This window comes from Myxocyprinus asiaticus, chromosome 32, assembly GCF_019703515.2.
Source record: "Myxocyprinus asiaticus isolate MX2 ecotype Aquarium Trade chromosome 32, UBuf_Myxa_2, whole genome shotgun sequence".
Lineage (NCBI taxonomy): Eukaryota > Metazoa > Chordata > Actinopteri > Cypriniformes > Catostomidae > Myxocyprinus > Myxocyprinus asiaticus.
In genome coordinates, this window is record NC_059375.1 from 17494189 (window position 1) to 17516638 (window position 22450).

Below are 22450 nucleotides of genomic sequence, written 5' to 3' on the forward strand. Positions count from 1 at the left end.
GTTTGTCTATACTTGTGACTTCGATGAAGACGAGATCACATTTTATGACCAATTAGTGCAGAAAACCAGTTAATAAAAAAGCGTTCACATACTTTTTTCTTGCCACTGTATACTACCATTCCAGGTATTTTCTGTTTTTAAATCTTTACGTGAAAAAAAAAATACAAATTGCAAAAGGACGGCACAGTATGTTTATACTGTATCCACCTTTTTTCTGGTGGTCTTACTGGGGAAACAAATGTGGGTGGGACTACCGCCGGAAATCGTTCTACAGCATTCCCTCGCTCTGGCTGCAGTCATTTTAAGACCCTGTTTACAGCTGGTAATAGGACGCATTTCAGATGATCCGATCGCACGGGTCAGCGCTAAATATAGTTGTAAACGGGGTGCAAAATGTTTTGTGATTGGATCACAAAAAACACATACAGAGGTAGTCAAAAACCACATCGCATTTGAGGTTTAAAAAAGCACCACCTCTCACCTGTCAATCACCCACCGAACAAATGTTTAAAATTACGTGCGGATTTAAATGGAAATAACCGTCCGATCAGAATATTTGAAAAAGCAATTACATACCCAATATGAGAACTTCACAGCTCTTCCTTAGAGTATCTGAATGATTTGAACATGCAGGGTGACAAGATCACAATCACACACATCTGAAGCTGAACTAACCACAGGTACTCCACTAAAACAACAAATAATTTTGCTCGAAATGTTGTGTTTGTGCTTAGATTAAATCTCAACTGCATCTGGGAGAAGCAGCGCGCCGGTTTTGTTTGCGCTTTCTTTGTGTTTATAACTTTTTTGCAGTTTATTATCGTTCAGTAACACACTGATATAGTGACTGATGTGTGTCCATACAAAATAATTACACGCTCTCCTCAAAATCCCCACACCACAACAAAAGAATGAATGGACATAAACCGCAACAACAGCTGTGTTAACTTGACAACGGAAGAAATGCCCCTATTTCTCGCTAAGCATCACGGGACGTAGGAAAAAGGTGGATAAAAGATTGAGCAAATAATTGTAATTAACACATATCTGGGGAAAATCTGGGCATTAATATGTTAAATTTCTGGTTATTTCTCACCAAAACCTACAGTTGGCCTTAAGAAGAGTTGGAATATGACCAACCTTGTCTCATAGAATGAACGTTATTATAATTACATTTTTGCAAACTGACCTTTACGTGCCGAATTCTACGTTTCGCTGCAGTTTTCTGGTCGAATTAACAGAGTCGATACAATAAATATTCGTTTTATTCACTCTCACACAAATCATGACTACAACGGCTGATTATGACTTTATAAACACGTATTTTTCGCACCATTACTCACACACTGCTATGTTCTGATATTAAAACACTTTTACTATAATGCATCATTTGAAAACTGATACATTTTAACACTTGTATTACAGACCCTCCTAAATTTACAGTACACATGTATTACAATGTGATTAGCTTCCATGGTAGCTCACCTCAGAGTGGACTTTAGACTCAGAAGGCCGCATATCAAGCTGACACGTGAGACAAAAGTGTCATAGAAGCGACACTAGATGACGTGGTTGCTTCAAAAAATTTGCTTTTCGTGTCGTATTTAATTTTACAACACTATCAGTTAGGTTTAGGTGAGGAAGGTAGGTACATTTGACTGATTAAAACCCAGGCTAATATTCACCTGAAAAACCTTGTCTGATTACGACACCATTTCACTTCTCATTTCTAAAAAGCTTTAGCTATTCATGAAATACAGGAAATGAGCTTGCATGTGCTACGTTGTTTGTTTTCATCAACATCAAGGCAACAGGATGAACAGCTGTCATATCAAGATATTGGGCAACATTACCCTTTTGAAAATCTATCATAGATCTTGCAATAGTAACCATAGTGTAACTGTGGTGTTGGTAGTAAGAACTTAGTAACCACTGGTTTAACACCCCATTATAACATTAAAAACAGGAGCCAGTGTGTATTCTGTTTCATACCTCTCCCGCACAAACTCTGCCATCTCTTTTTGCATCTGTTTCCCCTTCAGCTGTTTTTGGAGCAAAACTTCAAATCCTGAGATGGTGGCGTTCCCCTGCGAGTCCTTTTTGTCTGCCTGGATCGACAGATAAAAAACAAGGGACGATTCATGTGCACAGAACCATGCTAAAACTGCAGATTTGTTAGGAACAAGGATTTAGAAGAATATTCTTAAATCACAACTAGAAACATACCATCAGACAACACAAGCAAACCAGATTATTACAGATGCTTTATGAAATGTATGCAGTTAAATATAAGAAAAGAGATGTAAAGCAGTGGTTGCCAACTGGTTTTGCTTCAAGACCTAGATTTTACACTGGACATCAACACTGGCGACCCAACACAATACCAAACATGTTAACCATATTTAATGTTGTTTGATTATATGTGTTTTCTTTTACCATAATTTTGTTAATGGTTTTCGAGGATGAGGGCATGTCACACAAGCTACGCATGTTGGCATGTCCCTAATTTGGCTAGCTTCTATCAAGTGACTGTCGTCATCAAAAGATATGGGAAGCATTTTCTCCCTTTTAAAATTTGCAGAATTATACGGTTAGTTGCATTGTATTATTTGCACTTAGCATTGTTTTTTACCTCCTGTCTACGACCCTATCAGAACAGACCTGCAACCAATTTTTGGGTTGTGACCAACCAATTGAGAACCATTGATGTAAAGTATGTAATTTGCACTTCAGTCCATTTCAGCTTTACATTGAAGTGGTGTTTGTAAAGTTTTCTTTGAATGATGCTACCTCACATCTTTGTGATTTTTTGATGGTTGCAGAAGTTCTACCTTACCCAAAAATAATCGCAGTAGCTCCACTCATCTGGTTTGAGCAGCTGCTGTTCAGACATGTGCAGGGGAAGAGGGAACGTCACACAGTTGATCTACAGAGGGAGAGAAAAGGAATCATCCAGGGATATCAGCTCTCAGCAGGATGTGGAAGAAACGTATGGTATGCCCAGAAACTGGCCAGAGAATTTCAACCCATAATAGTTAAACTTAGTCCAATTTGCATTATCTACATACATCTGTTTGTCCAAAAACAGACCTACTACCTAAAATGACTGCTTCGATTTCCTCCTAAGCAACCAAATTGGCCAGGTTGCTAGGGAGGGTAGAGCCACATAACCTCCTCATGGTCGCGATTAGTGGTTCTCTCTCTCAATGGGGTGCGTGGTAAGTTGTGCGTGGATCGCGAAGAATAGCATGAGCTTTCACGTGCTGTGAGTCTCTGGGGTGTCATGCACAGTGAGCCACGTGATAAGATGCGCGGATTGACTGTCTCAGAAGCGGAGGCAACAGAGACTTGTCCTCCGCCACACGGATTGAGGTGAGTAACCGCGCCACCATGTGGACCTAGTAAGTAGTGGGAATAGGGCATGCCAAATTGGGGAGAAAAGGGGGTAAAAAAAATAAAAAAAATAAAAATGAAACAGCATTTGCAAACTATTTTACTTTAATGTGACGTATTTCTAAGTAAAACAGACTATTCATCAAGAACAAATTGCAGGTTGGCACTTTTATCTATCGGAACTGATTAGATCATGAAAATTACGTTTTTCGGCCATTCTTTTTTATTTTTTTAGGCATTTAGGATTTAGGCATTTAGGTTTCATAAAATTTTTTTTTAAAAAATACCATCAAATTCAATTGAGTATTCTTTAATAAAATAAATTAAAAAATATTATTTAAAGTTTTATTAATTTGATTTAGCTAAACATTACACAATTCAATTTGATGGAATTTTTTAATGAAATTAAAATGCGTAAATCTTAAAAATAGGTTAAAATATTTTTTTGAGTGTACATACTGTATCAGAATCAAGCCCTGTGGTTGGAGATGAGAGATTGAAAAATAAGCGCTTTAAAAGTCGTTTGAAACAAAATTTTAAATTTTCGATTGAAATTTCGGTCAGCACAGAATGACTTGAGCAGAATTTCTTTTGACCTACTGTTGTCGAATTCACAGTGTGATGAGTCTGTCTGAAAGTCGTTTGAAAGGTGGGAAAAGTAATTACATTTTGATGAAAGATTATGTTAAGTAAATGGGGTCAATTATGATTTCAAGTTGACTTCAAGGTGCAATAAGTTAGTGCTGGGGTACTCGAGTTCAGACTCGGACTTGAATCCAATCTTGAGTCCAATTTTTAATGGACTTGGACTTGTCATGGACTCGGATGAATTTTTACTCGGACTTGACTCGGAAAATCTTTTTAGAGTCCAGCCAAGTCTATGGCATTTATGATGCATTAAAAATAAAATAAAATATTTAAACAAAAATAAAATAACAAAAATGAGAAATAAATGAACACATCTCTGTCTGCATGCAGCTGTAGCACTCCCTGATGTTATAGCCAGAATTTGCTTCACTATGTTGAGCACACATACAGTACATAAGCACACGCACATACATGTAGGCACACTCATAGGTCAATCAATAAGCTGAATGGTACTAGAGAGAATAAAGTATAACATTGATTACTGAGTTGGCCAATGTCTACCGACAGGTATGCAGCCAACGTACTATAAAACTATGGTGCTCTGAAGTGACGCTTGAGTGAGCAAGGACATTTCATTTTACAAATATATCTTGCTTTGATACCTCCTTCCTCATTTCCTTTCCTTGTATCCTTTCCTCATTTCCTAAGAGGGTGGAGCAAGGATGCAAGGAAAGGAAACAAGAATGCTCAATTTCCTAAATGAAAAGCAACCCTTATGTATAATGAAACAGCTTTTTGTACACCAATGATATGACTGGTGTTCTTCTCATGTGAGTGAGGTAAACATATTTGTCAAATGTACTTTTTATTTTTTTATTTGTAAATCTTGTGGAAAAAAAATCTAACTGCACCTTTAACAACTACTGTAAAAGGTTTCTTTAAACTGCATGTACTTACAATGGAAGGGCAATGTGTGCAATCTATCCCTGTTCTGTAAACAGACTAAATAAGCAGTGACTTTTCAAGCAATAGTCTTTCAGAGAAACAGCTGTTTAGCAATTACAACTCTGTGTGGAGCTCAACCAGCTGCTTATGGACTTTCAACGTAGACAACATGAGGACTTCTGTGGTTAGTCACTGTAACTCTAATATTTAAGTTATACTCGTTTTTCTGAGTTTGCGTTCTTTAAATTGCCCATACCTGGATCCCCACCAAACTCTGGAATACATGCAAAGACCCCCTCTTGTGTAAACCACAAAGATAAACACTCTTCCTTCCTATTTTAGCACTTTCCATCTGTTTTTATTTCTTTTCTTCAAAAGCACAAAGAATAGCCCTACTTGATTTATCTGAAAATGAATTGCATCAGCTGCTATGAGGTCTGACGTTGCCACTCATGAGAGGAATGTATCATGCGGATATGTGGAAAGGTGGCAAAGAAAAAATCCCCTCGGTTTGAATGTGTTGTCAACAATTTGGTCAAAAATACAATCACCCAAAGTTGCCTAATAGTTTAATTCTGCCCAGCATTCACATTATGCCAAATTAGGAAATGGCTCAGAATTGGCCTCATATTGCAAGTACAGTCTCACTTCTGGTTTTTGTTGTTTCTCTTTAACTGCTATGCACTGGACTTTTCTCGATTTTTGAAACAAGTATGTTCATTCTCTTTTTGCACAATGATCGTTCACCCCTAAAATGAAAATTTATAAAGTCCTGCAGGTTTGTGAGAGAGACTTGCTATCAAAGGTACGCCATTGTGTTTGGGTTGGAGTTTGGTCAGGTCAAAGGTGTATAATATGAGAGGAGAAGTGCAGGGAGATAAAAGAAGACAACAAGTCTTCACTTCTGCACAACTAGACAATGAGATGTTTGCATTTATTGTAACAAAGATAACAAAGTGTGACACATAAGTAAAAGGGCTAATAAAGCAAACACAAGCTGAACAGACGTCTACGTCATTGTCAGTGTGATGGAAACTATCGGCTCAACATGTCAGCAAATATTAAAGCAATGTGAAAGTAAGTTCCTTCTGGTTGCAATGTGGGCTTTAATGATATAGGCTTCGTGTCTCCCTAGAGACTTACAGTGGGAACCAAATTTAGAGATCGCATTGAAAATGTTGGATTCAAAATCAGATTTAAATATGGAAATAAATTGAAGGTTTTAGGATTTTGAAAAATGTAACAAAAAAAAAAAAGGTCACTTATTAATACGGTAACCAAATTTGTGACCATGTTACATTCTTTGTACAAAAGGTCAGATTTCCTTGCCTCTACTGAAGTACACATTTTCAAATCATGCTGAGATAACATGAATCATCAGGTTTTGTGCAAACTTGTTGAGTCAGCTCGAGTGCATGCTGTCATTAAAGCAAAAGGGTGACACACCGAATTCGAATAAATTCTGAAAATCATATACATTTTTCATTGTAACTTTTCAATAAAATTGTTATGCTGATCATATAATCATAATAATAAATTAGAAAAGAAGAGTTTTCACTAGTGGTCTCAGACTTTTGGACCCCACTGTAGGAAGTCCAAGAACTTTAGGTCCCAATGCCTCTATCAGCTTTCGCATGAACTTAACTTTTTGAATGAGAACATGAAACACACACAAACAAACACACACGCACACACACGAGAGAGAATAAGCAACTTTAAGATGTTTGATGTGCAATTAGCATCCCTTTCCGGTGCTAATGTAAAGCCTATATCTAAAAAAAGGATGAAAACAAACCCAAATCAAACTCTGTCTGACATTGTTCACTCTAGTTGGCAAAATTGGATTTCACATCTTAAGTGTACATGAATGGATCTGACAGTTGGCATGGGCCAGTACTCCATTTTGTCTGCTATTCAGACAGTCTTGAGTGGAATGTGTTTCTGTAAAGGCAAAGAAAGAACAAATAGCTAACAATAATTTAGGAATTAGCATTGGAGTTAAAGAGGGATGACAAGGATGACTGGATCTGGGATTATTCTATACCTAAAAAGCCTTGCTGTTTTGTGACTGATGGTGACAATAAATAGCCTTATGATAGGAATTAGAAAATACGATGTTGGGTTCTAAAGTAGGTGTCAAATAAGAAACATTTTACACCGAAAACTAGCTACACAAAAAATGTTTTGTCAGGTAACCTAAAAAACGTGTTGTGGCAAGCAGGGCGGGGCCGAGCGGCATCTGGGCAGAGCGAGGCCGGGAAGTTAAGTGGTTAATGAGTTCTACCTGTGTGCCACACTGGTCTCGCGATCCAGTGAGGGGCGGCAGGAGTATTTAAGGAGAGGAGACAGTGGCAGACAAGAGAGAGTGAGACACAGAGCAGTGTGTGTGTGTGTGTCGGTGTGTCTGCGGGGAAGCAGCACGTGAAGCTGTTTTATGTTATGTTTAAGAAATAAATGTCTACGTATTTGTCAAGCCAGTCCCAGCTTCCTCCTTTCCCATGCATTCCTTGAACTTCGTCACATGTGTTTAATGTAAAAAAAAAGTTAATAAAAATTAACTGGTTTTATTCAAGTAAAAAAAAATATTTGTTCTGACTAAATCAACCTGACAAATTAGGTTAAATCAACTAACCAACTAGCTAACTAATAAACTAACAATTTGTTTTCATCTGTCATTTGTAAATCAAATATTTTAATCTTGCAGTAAAAGTAGTTTTCACAGTCTAAACTAAATTTACCTGGCAAATTAGGTTACACCATCACTAGTAATTTTTATAGGTTAGATAGCCTTTCCAGGTATAAGATAGTATGAGGTCTAAGACAGGTGTCTTAGATCAGAAAATGTCATATTGGAAATTAACTAACTAACTAATGAATGAATGAACGAATGAACGAGCGACTGAATGAACAAATGAACGAATCAATTTCATTTGTTATTTGAAAAAAACAAATATGCTAATCTAGAAGTAATTTTCCCAGTCTCCGCATTTGATTGTATTTGATTGTAACAGTTTGAGTTTCTAGCGTTTTAGGGCTTTTTACACTTGACATTGCTAACTCAGGGTCATCCTTAACCCTAGGTAAATGGAATCATGGGTTATCTTGCTTTATGTTACACACTGTTCATACTTTACCCTGGGTTAATAATTAATCCTGGGTATTATGTTCTTAAAGGGATAGTTCACCCAAAAATGAAAATTCTCTCATTATTTACTCATTTTCATGCCATCCCAGATGTGTATGACTTTCTTTCTTCTGCTGAACACAAACAAAGATTTGTATAAGAATATTTCAGCTCTGTAGGTCCATACAATGCAAGTGAATGGTGACCAGACATTTCAAGTATAGATGTCCCGATACCATTTTTTTTAGATCGAGTAAGAGTACTGATATTCTTTTTTTAGTACTCGCTGATACCGAGTCCGATACCTATTTTTTTCTTTTTTTTTCTCTGAACTGCATATCAACAGTTTATTTCAATTTTAAATCAATTAATTAAAACTTTAATCAAATTAAAGTATACAAATTAATTTTCAACATGATATTGTATTATTTTTTATCAAATGAAGTACTTTTATACAAAATTTCAAAGCAGAATCTAAAATACATTGGAGTTATAATTTATCAAATAAAGTGCTGCACTACAGAGTATCACAGATATAAGATATTGCCTAAACATAATAAAATTACTATTGATTTATTTTTATTATTATTAGTTGTAGTAGTAGTATAACAGTGAATATTACATTTCTGTCATACTTTTTTTATTTAAATGTAGCTTTTTTTTTTGCGGAGCTTTTATTTTGAAGTGTTTCTATGTTGTTATGACAAGTAGCTCTGACGTTGTGACAAGCTTCCCACTCCGGAAAAGCCAGTTGCTACGTGACTCAAAGTGATTACTAAATGGCAAAGGCTGCTATTTAATTAAATAAGTATGTACTCTGTTTGTGTCTCATGCTACAAAGTGAATTTGCGCTCTGTTCACTGTCATCTGCTACAAACAGAGCGCTCGATGCTCATGACTGTGTTCCCTGTATGATCCAAGGAGGATTAAAAGGTACTTGCAGCGGACATCAGCACAACCCTGTCTCCACACATTCACAAGAGCTCACATCTGCAGCGCGCCGCTCATGCAAACTAAATATTTATATAATTAAATAGCAGCTTTTGCGGTAAACTAATCTCACTAAGACATGGCGTGATTTTAATTTGTGTGCTGAATGATTATGTAATGACATTCGTACGTCAGATGGTATCGGTTTTTGGTATCGAAGTATTTTTACGAGTACGAGTATCAGTAAATGATCGTGTAACATTCTTATTTGCGTATTTGTGGTGTCAATAACAATGATTCGTACAGCTCATGAAGTAGGGCTGGGCGATTAATCAAATTTTATTTTAAATTACGATTTTGGCTTCCAACGATTATGAAAACAAGATAATCAAGATAAAATGATTATTGTGCTGCATTCCGTTTCACAATAAAAACACCCCGGCGTTATATCTTTAAAGCATCCTTTATTAAAGTTCAAATAATAAGGAAGTGGGTTATGAAAATAAACTCTGAAAATGGCATTTCTTTGTGTGGTCAGTGCCGTGTCTATGAGTTGCATGAAGTGACCGGGGAAGAGATTGAATCTTCTCCTGGCTGATGCATACTCTGGCGCGGGGACGCTCGTCACTTGCGCGTGTTTGCTGCAGCTAGATTATAACGTGATGGCTTGTGACATAGTGAATCATAATATATGTGTCACGTTCACTGTGTGTATCTTATCATGAAGAAAATCGGTGATACGCAGCTCTATTAAGAAGAGAAACTTAAAGATGGATCAAGTGAACATAAAGATGAGAGAGTGTAGTCTTAGCCCATTATACACTGGTACAAAATAAGTTTTTGGTTAGTCTTTTTTTGGCTTGTTTTTCAGAATAATATCTAAAACTCCTTTAAAACAACATACATTTACTTTAGGAGCTATACTGCAGAAGAAAAATATAATAATAATCAAACAACCATAACAAGAAAATGAGAAAACACTCACTGCTCTTGACTGAATAACTTTAGTAGCTTTAAACCAGTAGTAGTTTTATGTTGCATTTCATTCTGAGTGTTTACTTGAATACTTGATAGCCTAATGCTGTTAAAAACTTTTAAAGCTGTTAAAAAAAGCAATTTCTTAATTTGTAGTTTTTGTTCTATTATTTTTTACTTTTTTAGACTGTTTACTAGTCTTGAATAATTACTTAAGAACTTGAAACCATTCTTCCATTATTAACATATTAGTTAGTGTTATTATTAGTTGTGGTTTTGAAGCTGGTATTGAGAATCGTCAAATTTCACTACAGACTCCAGAAATGTTGGTATAGTAATAATGTATAGCCTTTATTGTACATGGTAGATCTTGCTGCAATAACATGATGAAAAAGTAGATCTCATTCCATAGAACTATGAGCATCCCTGCTGTAAATGGTGGCGATGGAGGCTTTACTTTATTTCAGTACCATACATAGCATAAAATAATTACCATATGACAATAACCTCATCCCCTACCCAGTGCAGTTTACATTTAAAGTTCAAGGAAATCCACTGTTAAAAAGACTATTTAAAAAAAAAAGTTCAATGCATGATGTTTCCAAAGTCAATGAGTAATTGTTTTAAATAATCGTGATCTCAATTTTGCCATAATCGAGTAGCCCTACATGAAGGACACAAAACCTTCATGGAGCTGCTCCTCTATGAAAATGTCGCCAAGCAAATCAGCTCTTTTTGTCTTTCGTCTTCTGAAACATACCATGAAAACACACACAAAAGGAATACGGTCTCTTCATCACACCTGTTACTGCATTTGCCATCACTGTTCGACACTGTGCGACTGGACAAAGTGCATGAATATTAAATGAGGTAAGCACTGAGGCATTATATGATTGGTTGTCTGTTGCTAAACAACTTTCTGAAACATTCTAACACTGCATCGTTTCACACTGTCTACCTTTGGCAACTGTGCCAACCATAATCCCGGGATAAAAGCGGTGCTAATCCCCTTTCAAAATTACAAGTGTGAAATGTTGCTTTACCCAGGGGTTAAAAGCGGGGTTTAAAAAGATGATTTCCCAGGGTTAAGTGCAGTTTGAAAAGCCCTTTTACAGTATGTGTTTACTACTGAATATCTCTTGTGAATAGCTCTTTGTGACTGTGATAACCAATGAGACAATGATTCATGTAAGTCTGAGAGTCTAGAGGTGGATAATACCAGTCTATCCAGGTTTCACAATACAAACAAAGTAATAGTATTCACTTAAGAATGCAGTCAAGTCCATCTCATTTATAAATGTAAGTTCAAAAGACTTTTCAGTCTATTCTTCTGTAAGACTGTACACAATATTGAATCGTATGGACAAACTTGACTGTTCTAAGTAAAATAGAGGATTTATCAATAGTTACACTTCAAATGAGGTTAAGATCTGCTTCTTATCACCTTGTAGTATGTATCATAAATATAGAACTTTACATAGAAACAACTGTTTTTGCTTCATACAAAGCTGTTTTACAAGGTTAATATTCCTCAGTGTAATATACTGTCAATACATTGGCCGGTTGCTTGGATCATCAAAAGAACATCCTTAAATGTCTCATAACCATCTAATTAATCACATTACATGTAACCTTATTGACTCTACAGCTACAGAGAGCAGTCAACTGCTTTATTTTTTCAGAGAACACTGAATGCCTCTCTTGCAATGTGTCTTTCCCATTCCAGCATTCATTTATCAATGATATTGCCCCTGTTACCATGGTAACAGAGCATGTGGCGTCTCTGTTTTCTTCTCCACGCCATGGCTCTGTTGCGCACAGTGATTATGAAAGAAACTAATCGGTGCACTACCTAGACCTAGTCATAACTCATACTGGACTCTCAAAACCTCTTCTTCCTTTCGAATGATGTTATTTTATTATTGATTTATAAAGTGTTCACCAAATGCATAAAGTACAGGGATCTGTTTGTTTTTCACAACACAGATTTGGACAGTGACCACATTTACATGCACATCATGTTATTCCATTTCATTCACAATACAAGATGTTATGCAGAATGTTAGGGTCTGACAGCCTCAGTCACCATTCACTTTTATTGTATGGAGTTGTAATGAAAGTGAATCGTGTCTGTGGATAACATTCTGCCTAAGTCATACGAGTCTGAACATGAACATGATGGTGAATGAGTAAATGACAAAATTATTTACATTGTTGGCTGAACTATTCTAAAAAAAGACGTTTAGATCATCCACTACAACTGGAATATTACTATTTTGTAATCACCATAATCTGAATAAACTAAGACATTCACATTCTTTCCATGCTATTCTCTTTGTGCAATAGTGGAGATGCTTGTTTTTGCCACTTGTTATGCTGCTCTTTAGTCATTTAGTACTCATTCATTTTCATCCATGTTCTTAACAACTGCACACATGAGCGTGATGAATGTAAAATGAATGTCATGAGATTCTTACAAAAAAAATAAAAATCGAGTTTCCTCCTTGCTACAAAAATGTTTCTTCAATAACTTCAATTTTTACAAATGTCTGTATATACCAAAATTATGTTTGTTTGGACATTCATAGATTAAAATGCATGTTTGATTATGGTGGATATTCTGAATAAGGTCTTTACACATCCTAAAATTCTGATTAATACAGGCGCATGCCAGTCTTAATGAGATGTTCTGAAATCAGAATATTGGCTTAATCTGGTTATGAAATCTGGTAAATGCATTTACATGATGCTAATCAAAATATGACTAAATTCTGATTAATAGTATTCTATGATAATGACTTGAGATGTCAGTGAAATATGAATGTAGTTGCACCAATTCAGAAAACACCATCTGCCATAAGCAAACACCATAAGCATAATTTCTACTAAGATAGTAGTAAACTGAATAAAGTTTTTATATGAACCACAATTCTGATTAATACAGGCATATGCCAGCTGTCTTTTCAGATTTCTAAAAACAGAATATTGCTTAACCTGTTTTTTACATGACGCTTACATAATCAGAATATGACCAAAATCTGATTAATAGCAATAAATAGCAATTATTTACTTCAATTTTATATTTTTATTTTTTGCTTTGTTGTCTTGCATTTTAACCATGAACATACATTTCAAACTACAACCATCTGACAGTTTCAGTTTAAGTGACATTGGAAGACTGAACCTCTACCCACAAGCATGTGTGCAGGTGTCAGACCTATCACTGTGTTTGTTTTGGTGTACTCACAGTTACTGTGGATTCTCGCTCCAGCTTCCTGGTGGGTGAAGTAGACACAGGACTCTGAGGGAAGACGTAAAACTGAGCATCAGACATGGTGCCTGTATTGTTGGTATTATGATGCTGTTATTGTTGTTCCTGCTGTAATGAGCGAGCTTGGGAGGGGTGCAGCATATGTCTGTTTGTGAGATGTGAGTTGCTACACTCTATAAGTTGTCACCCCCAGCAAGGGAGGGAAGGAGAAAAAGAGAGGCTGGGATAAAGGAAGGAAGGAAAAGAGGGTGGGTGGTAAGAAAGCTCAAAGAAAACTCCATTTCTCCCTTAGGCTCTTATTCATACGTTCATGAAAGCAACTTTACTGAATGCTCATTAAAGGTGACATGTTTAATTGAAACAAATTATGAATTTTTTCAAGCTGGTTCTTGAATTTGATTGGACAAGCAGCATTCCAAGAATGCTGAATACAGTCCAACAGCACTGGGATGCTTCACATTTGTCTCACTCTGCTTCTCCATGTTCGTGGCTTTCCAAAAAGTGGTGGGGATTTTAATGCATTGCTCATTTTGATTTCATTCATTGATCCATTTCTAGAGATTGTTTATGTCCGCCAACAGCAACAAATGAGTGTCTTTTATGTTATAAGTGAGTCATTCAATCATTGACTAAACCAGTTTGTTAAAAAAAACAGCCCGAAAAGAGTTGCCCACCACCAAAACAATAGAAGTGAACGAGAACAATCATTCACTTAAAAGATTTGTTCAAAAACACTTGAACAAAACACCACAAGTTCAAAACCATAGTATGAGAGCGGAGTTTTGATTGATGATTTGGCTTCTTTTTGGAACAATTTTCTTAAAAGCATGAAACTGCAACTTTTTTGATTTCAGGTTAAACAAAACTCTCAGACGAGATGTGTCTGTCTTGGCACTTTGAAGAGTGTAATCCAGAGGAGCAGACTACATCTGTGAGATCAGACATACCTGTTGATCTGTGCTTGTCTTCCGCATCAGTACATGTGACTGTTCAGTCTGTTGCAATGGGCTACCATTGCCATGAAATCCATTCACTGCAAAGAAAAACAGACAGTGGGAAAAGTTTGATTTAGGACAAGAAGAGATCTTCATTTTCATCTTATCCTCTTCAATAGATTACATCTCAAGGTCATATAACAAAGCATATGAGTCATATAGCAATTTGATATTAAACGAATGCACTACTTACATGGCATTATTGTGTACAGCATCAATGCTACAAGTCAAAATTTCAATTCATTTTTTGAATTCAATTCCTAAAGTGCTTTTCACAATACATATTGTACCAAAGCAACTTTACAATTAACAATGCCTTAAAGAAATAGTTCACACAAAAATGAAAATTCTACTTTCATTTATTCACCTTCATGTCATTCCAAATCTGTTTTCCATGAAACCACAAAAGGTGAATGTGATGAGGAGGAGGGTGTGGCCGGGCCGTGAGGACACATGCCGAGCGCTGAATTGTCGTAATCGGCTGGGAGGGGGATAAAGACGAGCCGGAGGCACCAGTTCGAGAGAGAGAGAGACACACACGGCCGCTGTGTGTGTGTCTGTGTGTTTATGTTCGTTTAAGTTCAGTTATGTCATTAAAGTTATGTTGACTATTCTGCCGGTTCCCGCCTCCTCATTGCCCATCCTGTGAACTCATTACATTGGTGCCAAAACCCGGGAAGGAGGGGGATGTTGTCATGGAGTCCTCACCGCTGCCGTCCGCCAGAGGAGCCCCTGAACGCACGGTTCCAGCCTCCTCCTTGCCCGTCCTGTGAACCCGTTACAGTGAATTTTTTACGAATATCTTGACTCCATATAATGAAAGTGAAAGGTTCATAAAAGTGCTCCATACTAAATTTGTATTCGTTACTCACGGAAAATTTTAATGACAAGTCGTATGGTGCTTGACATTACAGTTTATGTTACCATAATTACTACTTTTATCAAACAGGTTTTTTTAACAACTCCCCTTTCAGCTTTAGTCAAACAAACAGATAGTCCCACCCTAAACTCACTCTATTGGTTGAGCAAATATTGCTCAGGCTGGTCAGAATACTCAAACAAGGAGGCCTATAATACTTAGAGAAAGTCCCCATAGTTCCAGTTCATCTTGATGGAAGTTGCTTGACTAGAGCAGCACCCCAGGATGTACATGATTTGAAATCGTTTTTGAGCCAATTACCTAAACCAAAAATGCCGTGTGACTAATGTTATATTCCAAGTCTTCTGAAGCTATACAATAGCTTTGTATGACAAACAAGTCTAATTTCTATTCACTATTAATTGAAAGTCTTGTACATGAGTCGTATGAACCATTTTTATTATGTTTTTATGGTGCTTTTTCTTTCTTTCTTTTTTTTCTTTTTTTGAGCTTGACATTATAAAGAAAAGTGTGGCCAGTATATTCTTAATAAAAATAGCACCATTCTTTTGTCATTTAGACACAATATCTCAGATTTCCTTCCAGACACTTTTATGGCACCTCCCCTCTCAGTCTAAGTTTAAACACCCTGACTTTATTTCTAGACCAGCAACAATAGAGCATTTTCTGATTCTGATTGTCTGCACTATTCAATTCCATTGAGATTGGGTAATTTGAAATGTCAGGCCAAAAAACCCTTAGCTCCAATTTATGACTCAGCTCTTATACTCCTAGCGAACAATGTTAGTTATCGGCCACTCCACAATTAGCTTAAATTAGTCTGAAAGACACTTTAACCTTTAGTTGAGTAATTTCATTTGAACCGTTTATCATAAATTTTAAGGAGTAAACAATGCACTTTCAACAGCCTTTTTGTCCAGGAACTGATCTCTTACATAATCCCATAATAGTAAAGAAATACCACTAAATATAAATCAAAATTTTACACTCACCAAGCACCGAATGTAAGTACAAACTGGCTTTGGCGAGGTAAATAAAAGGACTTACTTTCTAGTTAAAAATCTAGCTACTTGCCAGTGGCTGGTAACAGAACTGCAACATTACATTTAAAGGGATAGTTCACTTTAAATCTCCACTAAACTTTCACATGTAAAAGTGAAAATGGAGATTTAGACTAAAAAAGGGAATTAAAATTTGATGTTTCTCACCCACACCAGTCATATCACTTCTGAATATATAGATTTACACCACTGAAGTCATATGGATTACTTTTCTGTTTCTTTTCTGTGATTTTTGGAGCTACAAAGGTCTGGACACCATTCACTTGCATTGTATGGACCTACAGAGCTGAAAAATTATTCTAAAAATCTTTTTTTGTGTTCAGCAGGAGACAGAAAGTCATACACATCTGGGGTGGCATGAGGGTGAGTAAATGATGAGAGAAGTTTCATTTTTGGTTGAACTGTCCCTTTAATTCGAATAGTAAGAATGATAGTCTGACCCCTGCTGATGTAAGTGACATTAGAGATTTAAATCCAAGACATTATTCACTAAAGAAAAACATCTGTAGCATCTGATGTGTTTTCTGACAACATTTCATTTTTGTTGTTGTTGTTGTTGTTGTTGAGCCACAAAGATCACGATATTTCTGCCTGTTTTGATTACAGGTGCAGTTTTACTGAGAGACAGAGACTCATCTCATTAGCAACAAGTGATTTTTTGGGCTTAGCCTATCTTATATATGATGCTGCAATTTACACACTTTTTTTCCTAATATGCAAAAAAAAAAAAAAAGGCCCAGTGGTAAATATTCTCACTTGCCAATTCACTTTCTCAATTCACTGCCACTTTACAAGTCTCTATTGGGTGCTTCTCTTGTCTCTTGAGTGGGTCATTCAAGCTTCCTAAAATATTCTGAGTGATGAAACTTTTAATTTGACAGGGCTTTATGCTGAGATCTCCATCCTGAATATGTCTACTGTTTCCTTCCTCAGTCCATATGCAATGACACTCATCTTTCTTGAGCTGGCTCTTAATTTAATTTGTTTAGAGTGTGCCTTTTCCATGCTGAATCCCTGGTAAACTCTATTTTCCTGTAATTCTATCATCAATATGGGTGCTTTGTGCTAGTAGACATTGTAAAACGCTGATAGCCAGTGCAAATCAAATCAAGATGAGTACTGAACAGAGCATGAGGTGGCTCAGGACAGAGATTGGGACAATAAACGGCTCCATTAGGGAATCTTTTGATGAATTGGGGAGCCAAGCCATTTGAATAAGTGTTGAACATAAAGGTGATCTGCAACAGGGTCCAAAAGACCACATTGAAAATCTTGGAATTAACAAATTTTCAGGATTTTTTATTTTATTTTTATTTTTATTTTTTTAAACAAATTAACTTTATGACATAAAATTCTATTTCTGGGTCACTAATCCAGTGACTTTGTCTAATTATTGTGGATTTCCTATACCATAACCTTGATGTGATTTTTTGTCACAAAGTCAGCATGTAAAAATGTATTCTTGTCTACCTGTCCTACATATTTCCATTGAAGTGAAATGTGCACATTTCAGCCATTTTGCTAACTTCCTCTAGCCTTAGCCACTAAATAAGCCCACCCTCACCAAATGGTAAAAATCAAAGTCACCTGACTTTCTGAGTGGCTAAAAAAGGGGTGCACCACTCCTATGACTCTTTTTTGCTGTTTACAGAGCCTAGACTGTCACAGAGACAGGTGTTATTTTTCAGGATATCTATTTCACGACTGGTATTTTTTACAATTTATAAGCATGTTATTGCCATACAATTATTATTTAATCATGACAACATCTTTAGAAAAGAGCACACCAGCTTCAAAATACCTCCACAGTTTGAATATGTAAATGTTATAGAAACAGGGACTTCCGCATTCCATGGCGTATTATCCTTATAACCCCCATGTAAAGCACCAAAATATTTTATTGAATGATGGAACATGTAGTAAATAACTAGAAGCACTAGTAACAGAAGTTTGGGCTGTTTCAATGAAGGATGCTTAAACAGTGGTGTAAGAAATATGTTCTAAACACTAAAGTGTTTTATGGGCAAAAACCTGAAAATTGTTTTAGTTAAATACATGTACATTTTGTAACTGTCCACTACTCATAGCAATATCTTATCTTCTGTTCTCTTCTTTCTTTTTAAAGAAAGTTAAAATATTTCCTTGAACTGTTCTCTTGGCTATTTTTGAATGTGCGCAAAACTGTTGAAAACTTGCATTACTTTTAGTGAAGTAAGTTTCATGTGAACACTGGGAAGGACACGTCAACACATCACTAAACATCAACACCTGTTTACCGGTGTTTTCAGAACAACGGGCACCTTTTCGGAGTGGAGAAAGAGCTTGCACGTTCATGGGTGCCAGATTACGCAACTAAAGTGTAACACTGGCAGAATATTTCCAAACTGTGCAAGTGTTAAGATCTGATTTGGGGATTTCCTCTTGTAATATTTGGCAACCCCAAATATGTTGATTTCTAATTCTGACTAGCTATTCGCTGATATTTAAAGTCTTTTTTAAAAGTCGTATTTATTAAACGAAGAGAATTAAAATATTTTACTTGCGTGATTAGTTCCAAGCAGCCTAATTCATGACACAATTGATCTAAAGGGGATGGTAAAGGGGGATGGTGTCTTTACAAGGGGGATGGTATTTGCCATTTCTTTCAACAAGGGTGATGGCATCCCCCCTCAACTCCAGCCTTGGTAATAGGTACACTTTATGTGTGGTTTTTTTTTTTGCTTATGGCACCTTAAAGTCACTTTGGTAAGAAAGCATCGTCAAGACCATACATGTAAAATGTATTTTAAGCTGTCAAACCCATAAATCTAAGCTTTTTTGTTGTTGTTATTTCTGTTGTGAAGGTTGTTGATATCCACATCTAGAGATTCACAAAGACTGTCCATGTGACTCCAGTGTTCCAAGCCACAGATAAAATTGAAACACAGGAAATCTGTAATCAGAGGCCTCTGTGGAATTCACTGCACCCTGTAGCAGAGATTAAGCGCCTCTGGCCAAAAGCACTGACAGAGAATGCTTCCATTCTGTTTAGATATTTCATCCATGTCTTTTCATTTCCCCCTATTTAGACTGCCTATCTGAGAAGATAACTGTTTTAAACTGCAGGGTCTACACATTGTTTATACATACAGCTTTATATATTTAAAGAGCAGTTTTACCTGTAGGTACAGAATTCTTATGTTTTAATGGAGTTTTGGGGGTGCCAGGCGTGCTGGACGGCCTTTCCCATGTAGTCTCTGAAAAAGAAGAGCAAACCCAGACCAATTTCCATTAACACACCATCTATCTTCTTCTCTATATGACAGCTTTGACATAATAATTAAGTGCAGATACAGATAAAGTACCAAGCCTCATTTGCCACTTTAACATGCTGCAAACTCAAAATTCAAATAATCCAATAATCAGTAACAGTATATCAAAATAATTAAGGTGTGCTGCTGATCAGGTACAGTGGGGTTCATACGCTTGAGAATTTAAAATTTCATTTAAATCTAGGACATGAATCAAATGCAAGCAAATCTGAGACACTGACCATGTTAATTATGTTACCATGGTAAGACTTTACAATAAGGTTCCATTTGTTAACATGAATTAACAATGCACAATACTATTATAGCAATTATTAATCTTGGTTAATGTTAATTTCAACATTTCAAAATGTTGAATATGTTAACATTAGTTAATGCACAAAACATGAACTAACAATAAACAATTGTATTTTTATTACCTAACATTACCAAAGATCAATGTAAAAAATTTATAGTTGTTCATTGTTAGTTTATGATACCTAATGCATTAAGTAAGGGATATTGTACAGTCAGTCGGTTGTTATAGCACATTAACGAATGGAACCTTGTTGTGAAGTGTAACTGTTCCCAAGCTGCTTCCATTAAAAAAACCCACAAGAGGCTCTTTCATACATTCTCAAATCATGCTGCATGGATCATCTGGTTTTGCACAACCTTATGGAATGCATGCCAGCTTGAGTGCATGTTGTCATTAAAGCAAAAAATGCACATTCCAAATACTAAGTCAAATTATATATATATATATGTATTATCATTTTTATTATTATTATTAAAAAAACACAAAGATGAAGCATTTTCACTTTTGGACCCCACTGTATATGCATCAAACCCTCATACAAAAGGGGAGGAAACAGTATACAGTACATGAATAACCAAACTGAAACAGTGCTTGATAAAGTAATGCATAAATCTTTTCTATTTTGAGACCCAAACCTTCGCAAGTTCTATGAGGGAGTATTATGTTATTACTCTGTAGTGAAGGAGCACCGCTAAACACATCAGTTCATATTAAATGACATAAACGGGGGAAAGATCTATCAGAGAGGCATTTTGTTTGAAAATGATGGAGCAGGTGATCCAAGATGTAGAAAATCACATAAATTAGCAATAAAAAACAAATGCATGCATTCACTCAGTTAAAAGACTGACAATATATTCCTAAGCACTATTTTTTTCTCCTCATGAACAGCAATAAAGTTCTGTTGCAACAATTTGCACGCCTCTGATACCTCTTGTTAGGCTTATTGTCTTCATTGATGCAGAGCAATGTGTTTTTCTGATTGTGTTTGAATAATCAAAATATGCATATTTGTATTGACTTCACCATATCATATACAGAATCCTGAAGTAAGTTCGGAATCAGCCTGACAAACATCTGAGAGTATCTGATTGAGCAAGGGCTATGAAACAGAAAAGCTGGTTACTAAGCAACAAGCATCTGAGAAACTGATTAGTCTAATTATTTACTTCAAACGAACCCTCAGCAGTTGGACAGGCAGGACTGGGCATGACATCTATTGTTGTACTTTGTGCTCAAGAGTGACCGATCTTACAGCCAAAAAGGGACCATACCAAGCTCTGTGGTGAATATCGTGGTTTCGGTACTTTGAGCAATGAATACTGGCCTACTTACTGTATTCTGTACCGTAATTCATCTTTAATTTACCACCATCTGTATTGTCTCCTCTTTCATTCTTCAGCTGCTCCATAAGTCACAAGTGTTGAATCAAACAATAAGGAAACATCGTATTACAAGCAAAAGGAGCCTATACAACCTCAAACCTGGTTTTACTTCATTTTAAAGTGGTATAATTTGGAAAAAACTCAAAAATTTGACAAGTATATTTTTTTGCTTTGTTTTCGGTATATGTTCTGACTGCAAACAAGATATCACATTTATAACTCTTATTTATCTTGCACTGTCCAAGGACTTGTTGAACAGTTTCTACTGTCAAACCTTTCCTCTGAAGGTTATATGAGGTTGATCTGGCACTGTTAGTAGTTTATTTCTGAGTTAAGTGTGTGCCCAGCAGAAAACACGTCCACAAAGCCACACTACAGCTGTGAAGAGGAAGGAAACCACGCAAGACACAGCAACCCAGTGACAGTATTCCCCTCCACACACGTTACCATGGCAATCACACAACATAACAACCCTCTGTTGAAATGGCATGAACTGAAACACAAAACAAAACACCCCCTGAAAACATGACCAACTACAAATCACAAAATTCAAGTACCTTAAAAGACTCTCACTACATTTAACTTACATTATATTTATTTTGAGGGCTAATAGTTGAATGAGTAACAAATTTAAAAGTTAATTATGTCTCAATAATCATTAAACAGGCTTGAAAGGATTTGGGTGGCTAGACTAAACAGTAGAAATGTTTCAGTCAGTGCATTCCAGTGTGTGTTATTCACAGTCTAAGTATGATTAGAGTAATTGGTTGGTTAAGATATTGTGTATTCTTTTTTTTTTTTTTACCAATGTGTGAACGGCTTGTAACGCAACTTAAAATATGAGCCCTTCCCAGACTTCCTAGGTTGCCAATTAAAGTCTGTAGACTGATTTTCATGCAAAGGGAGCGGGTCGCTTTAGCCGGGAAAATCCAAAGGATGTGACGTTTATGCGTGCTCCCGAGAGCTTTGCCTCAGACAGTAATAGATTCTCTTCTGCTATTCAACAGCGACAACAAACTGCAACACTAGGTAACGTTCTCTTAGAGATGGAATCCAGCAAACGTCCGGCTCCCAGCACTACACCGACTCCAACACAAACTCAGAGTAAGCCAAAAAAAAAAAAAAAAAATACTGAATCCCGTCTGGCTAAGCTGGAATGTGATCGTGGTCGAGCGAAAACTAGAGTGAACATCGGCAGGGCATTTGATTACTGGAGGGACCTTCATTCGGTTTTGGGGATCAAAACCGACCCTGAATTGGCGTTTTTCTTATTGGACAGGTAAGCTTACGTAACTGC

The 22450-nt window shown here is 36.4% G+C and overlaps 1 protein-coding gene across 4 annotated transcripts in view; it reads right to left on the reverse strand.

Moving 5' to 3' along the window:
- Nucleotides 1-22450, reverse strand: part of LOC127423267 (growth arrest-specific protein 7-like) — a 54584-nt gene that overhangs the window by 13959 nt on the left and 18175 nt on the right. For all 4 annotated transcript variants that reach the window (XR_007894291.1, XR_007894293.1, XR_007894292.1 and 1 more), the window contains exons 3-7: nucleotides 19321-19398; nucleotides 14174-14259; nucleotides 13203-13256; nucleotides 2837-2926; nucleotides 1993-2108 (exon numbers count right to left, since the gene is read on the reverse strand). Coding sequence is in view for 1 of the 4 variants with exons in the window: in XM_051667424.1 (XP_051523384.1) it covers nucleotides 1993-2108; nucleotides 2837-2926; nucleotides 13203-13256; nucleotides 14174-14259; nucleotides 19321-19398 (424 nt within the window). In the remaining 3 variants the exon portion in view is untranslated. The remainder of the gene's footprint in view (nucleotides 1-1992; nucleotides 2109-2836; nucleotides 2927-13202; nucleotides 13257-14173; nucleotides 14260-19320; nucleotides 19399-22450) is intronic.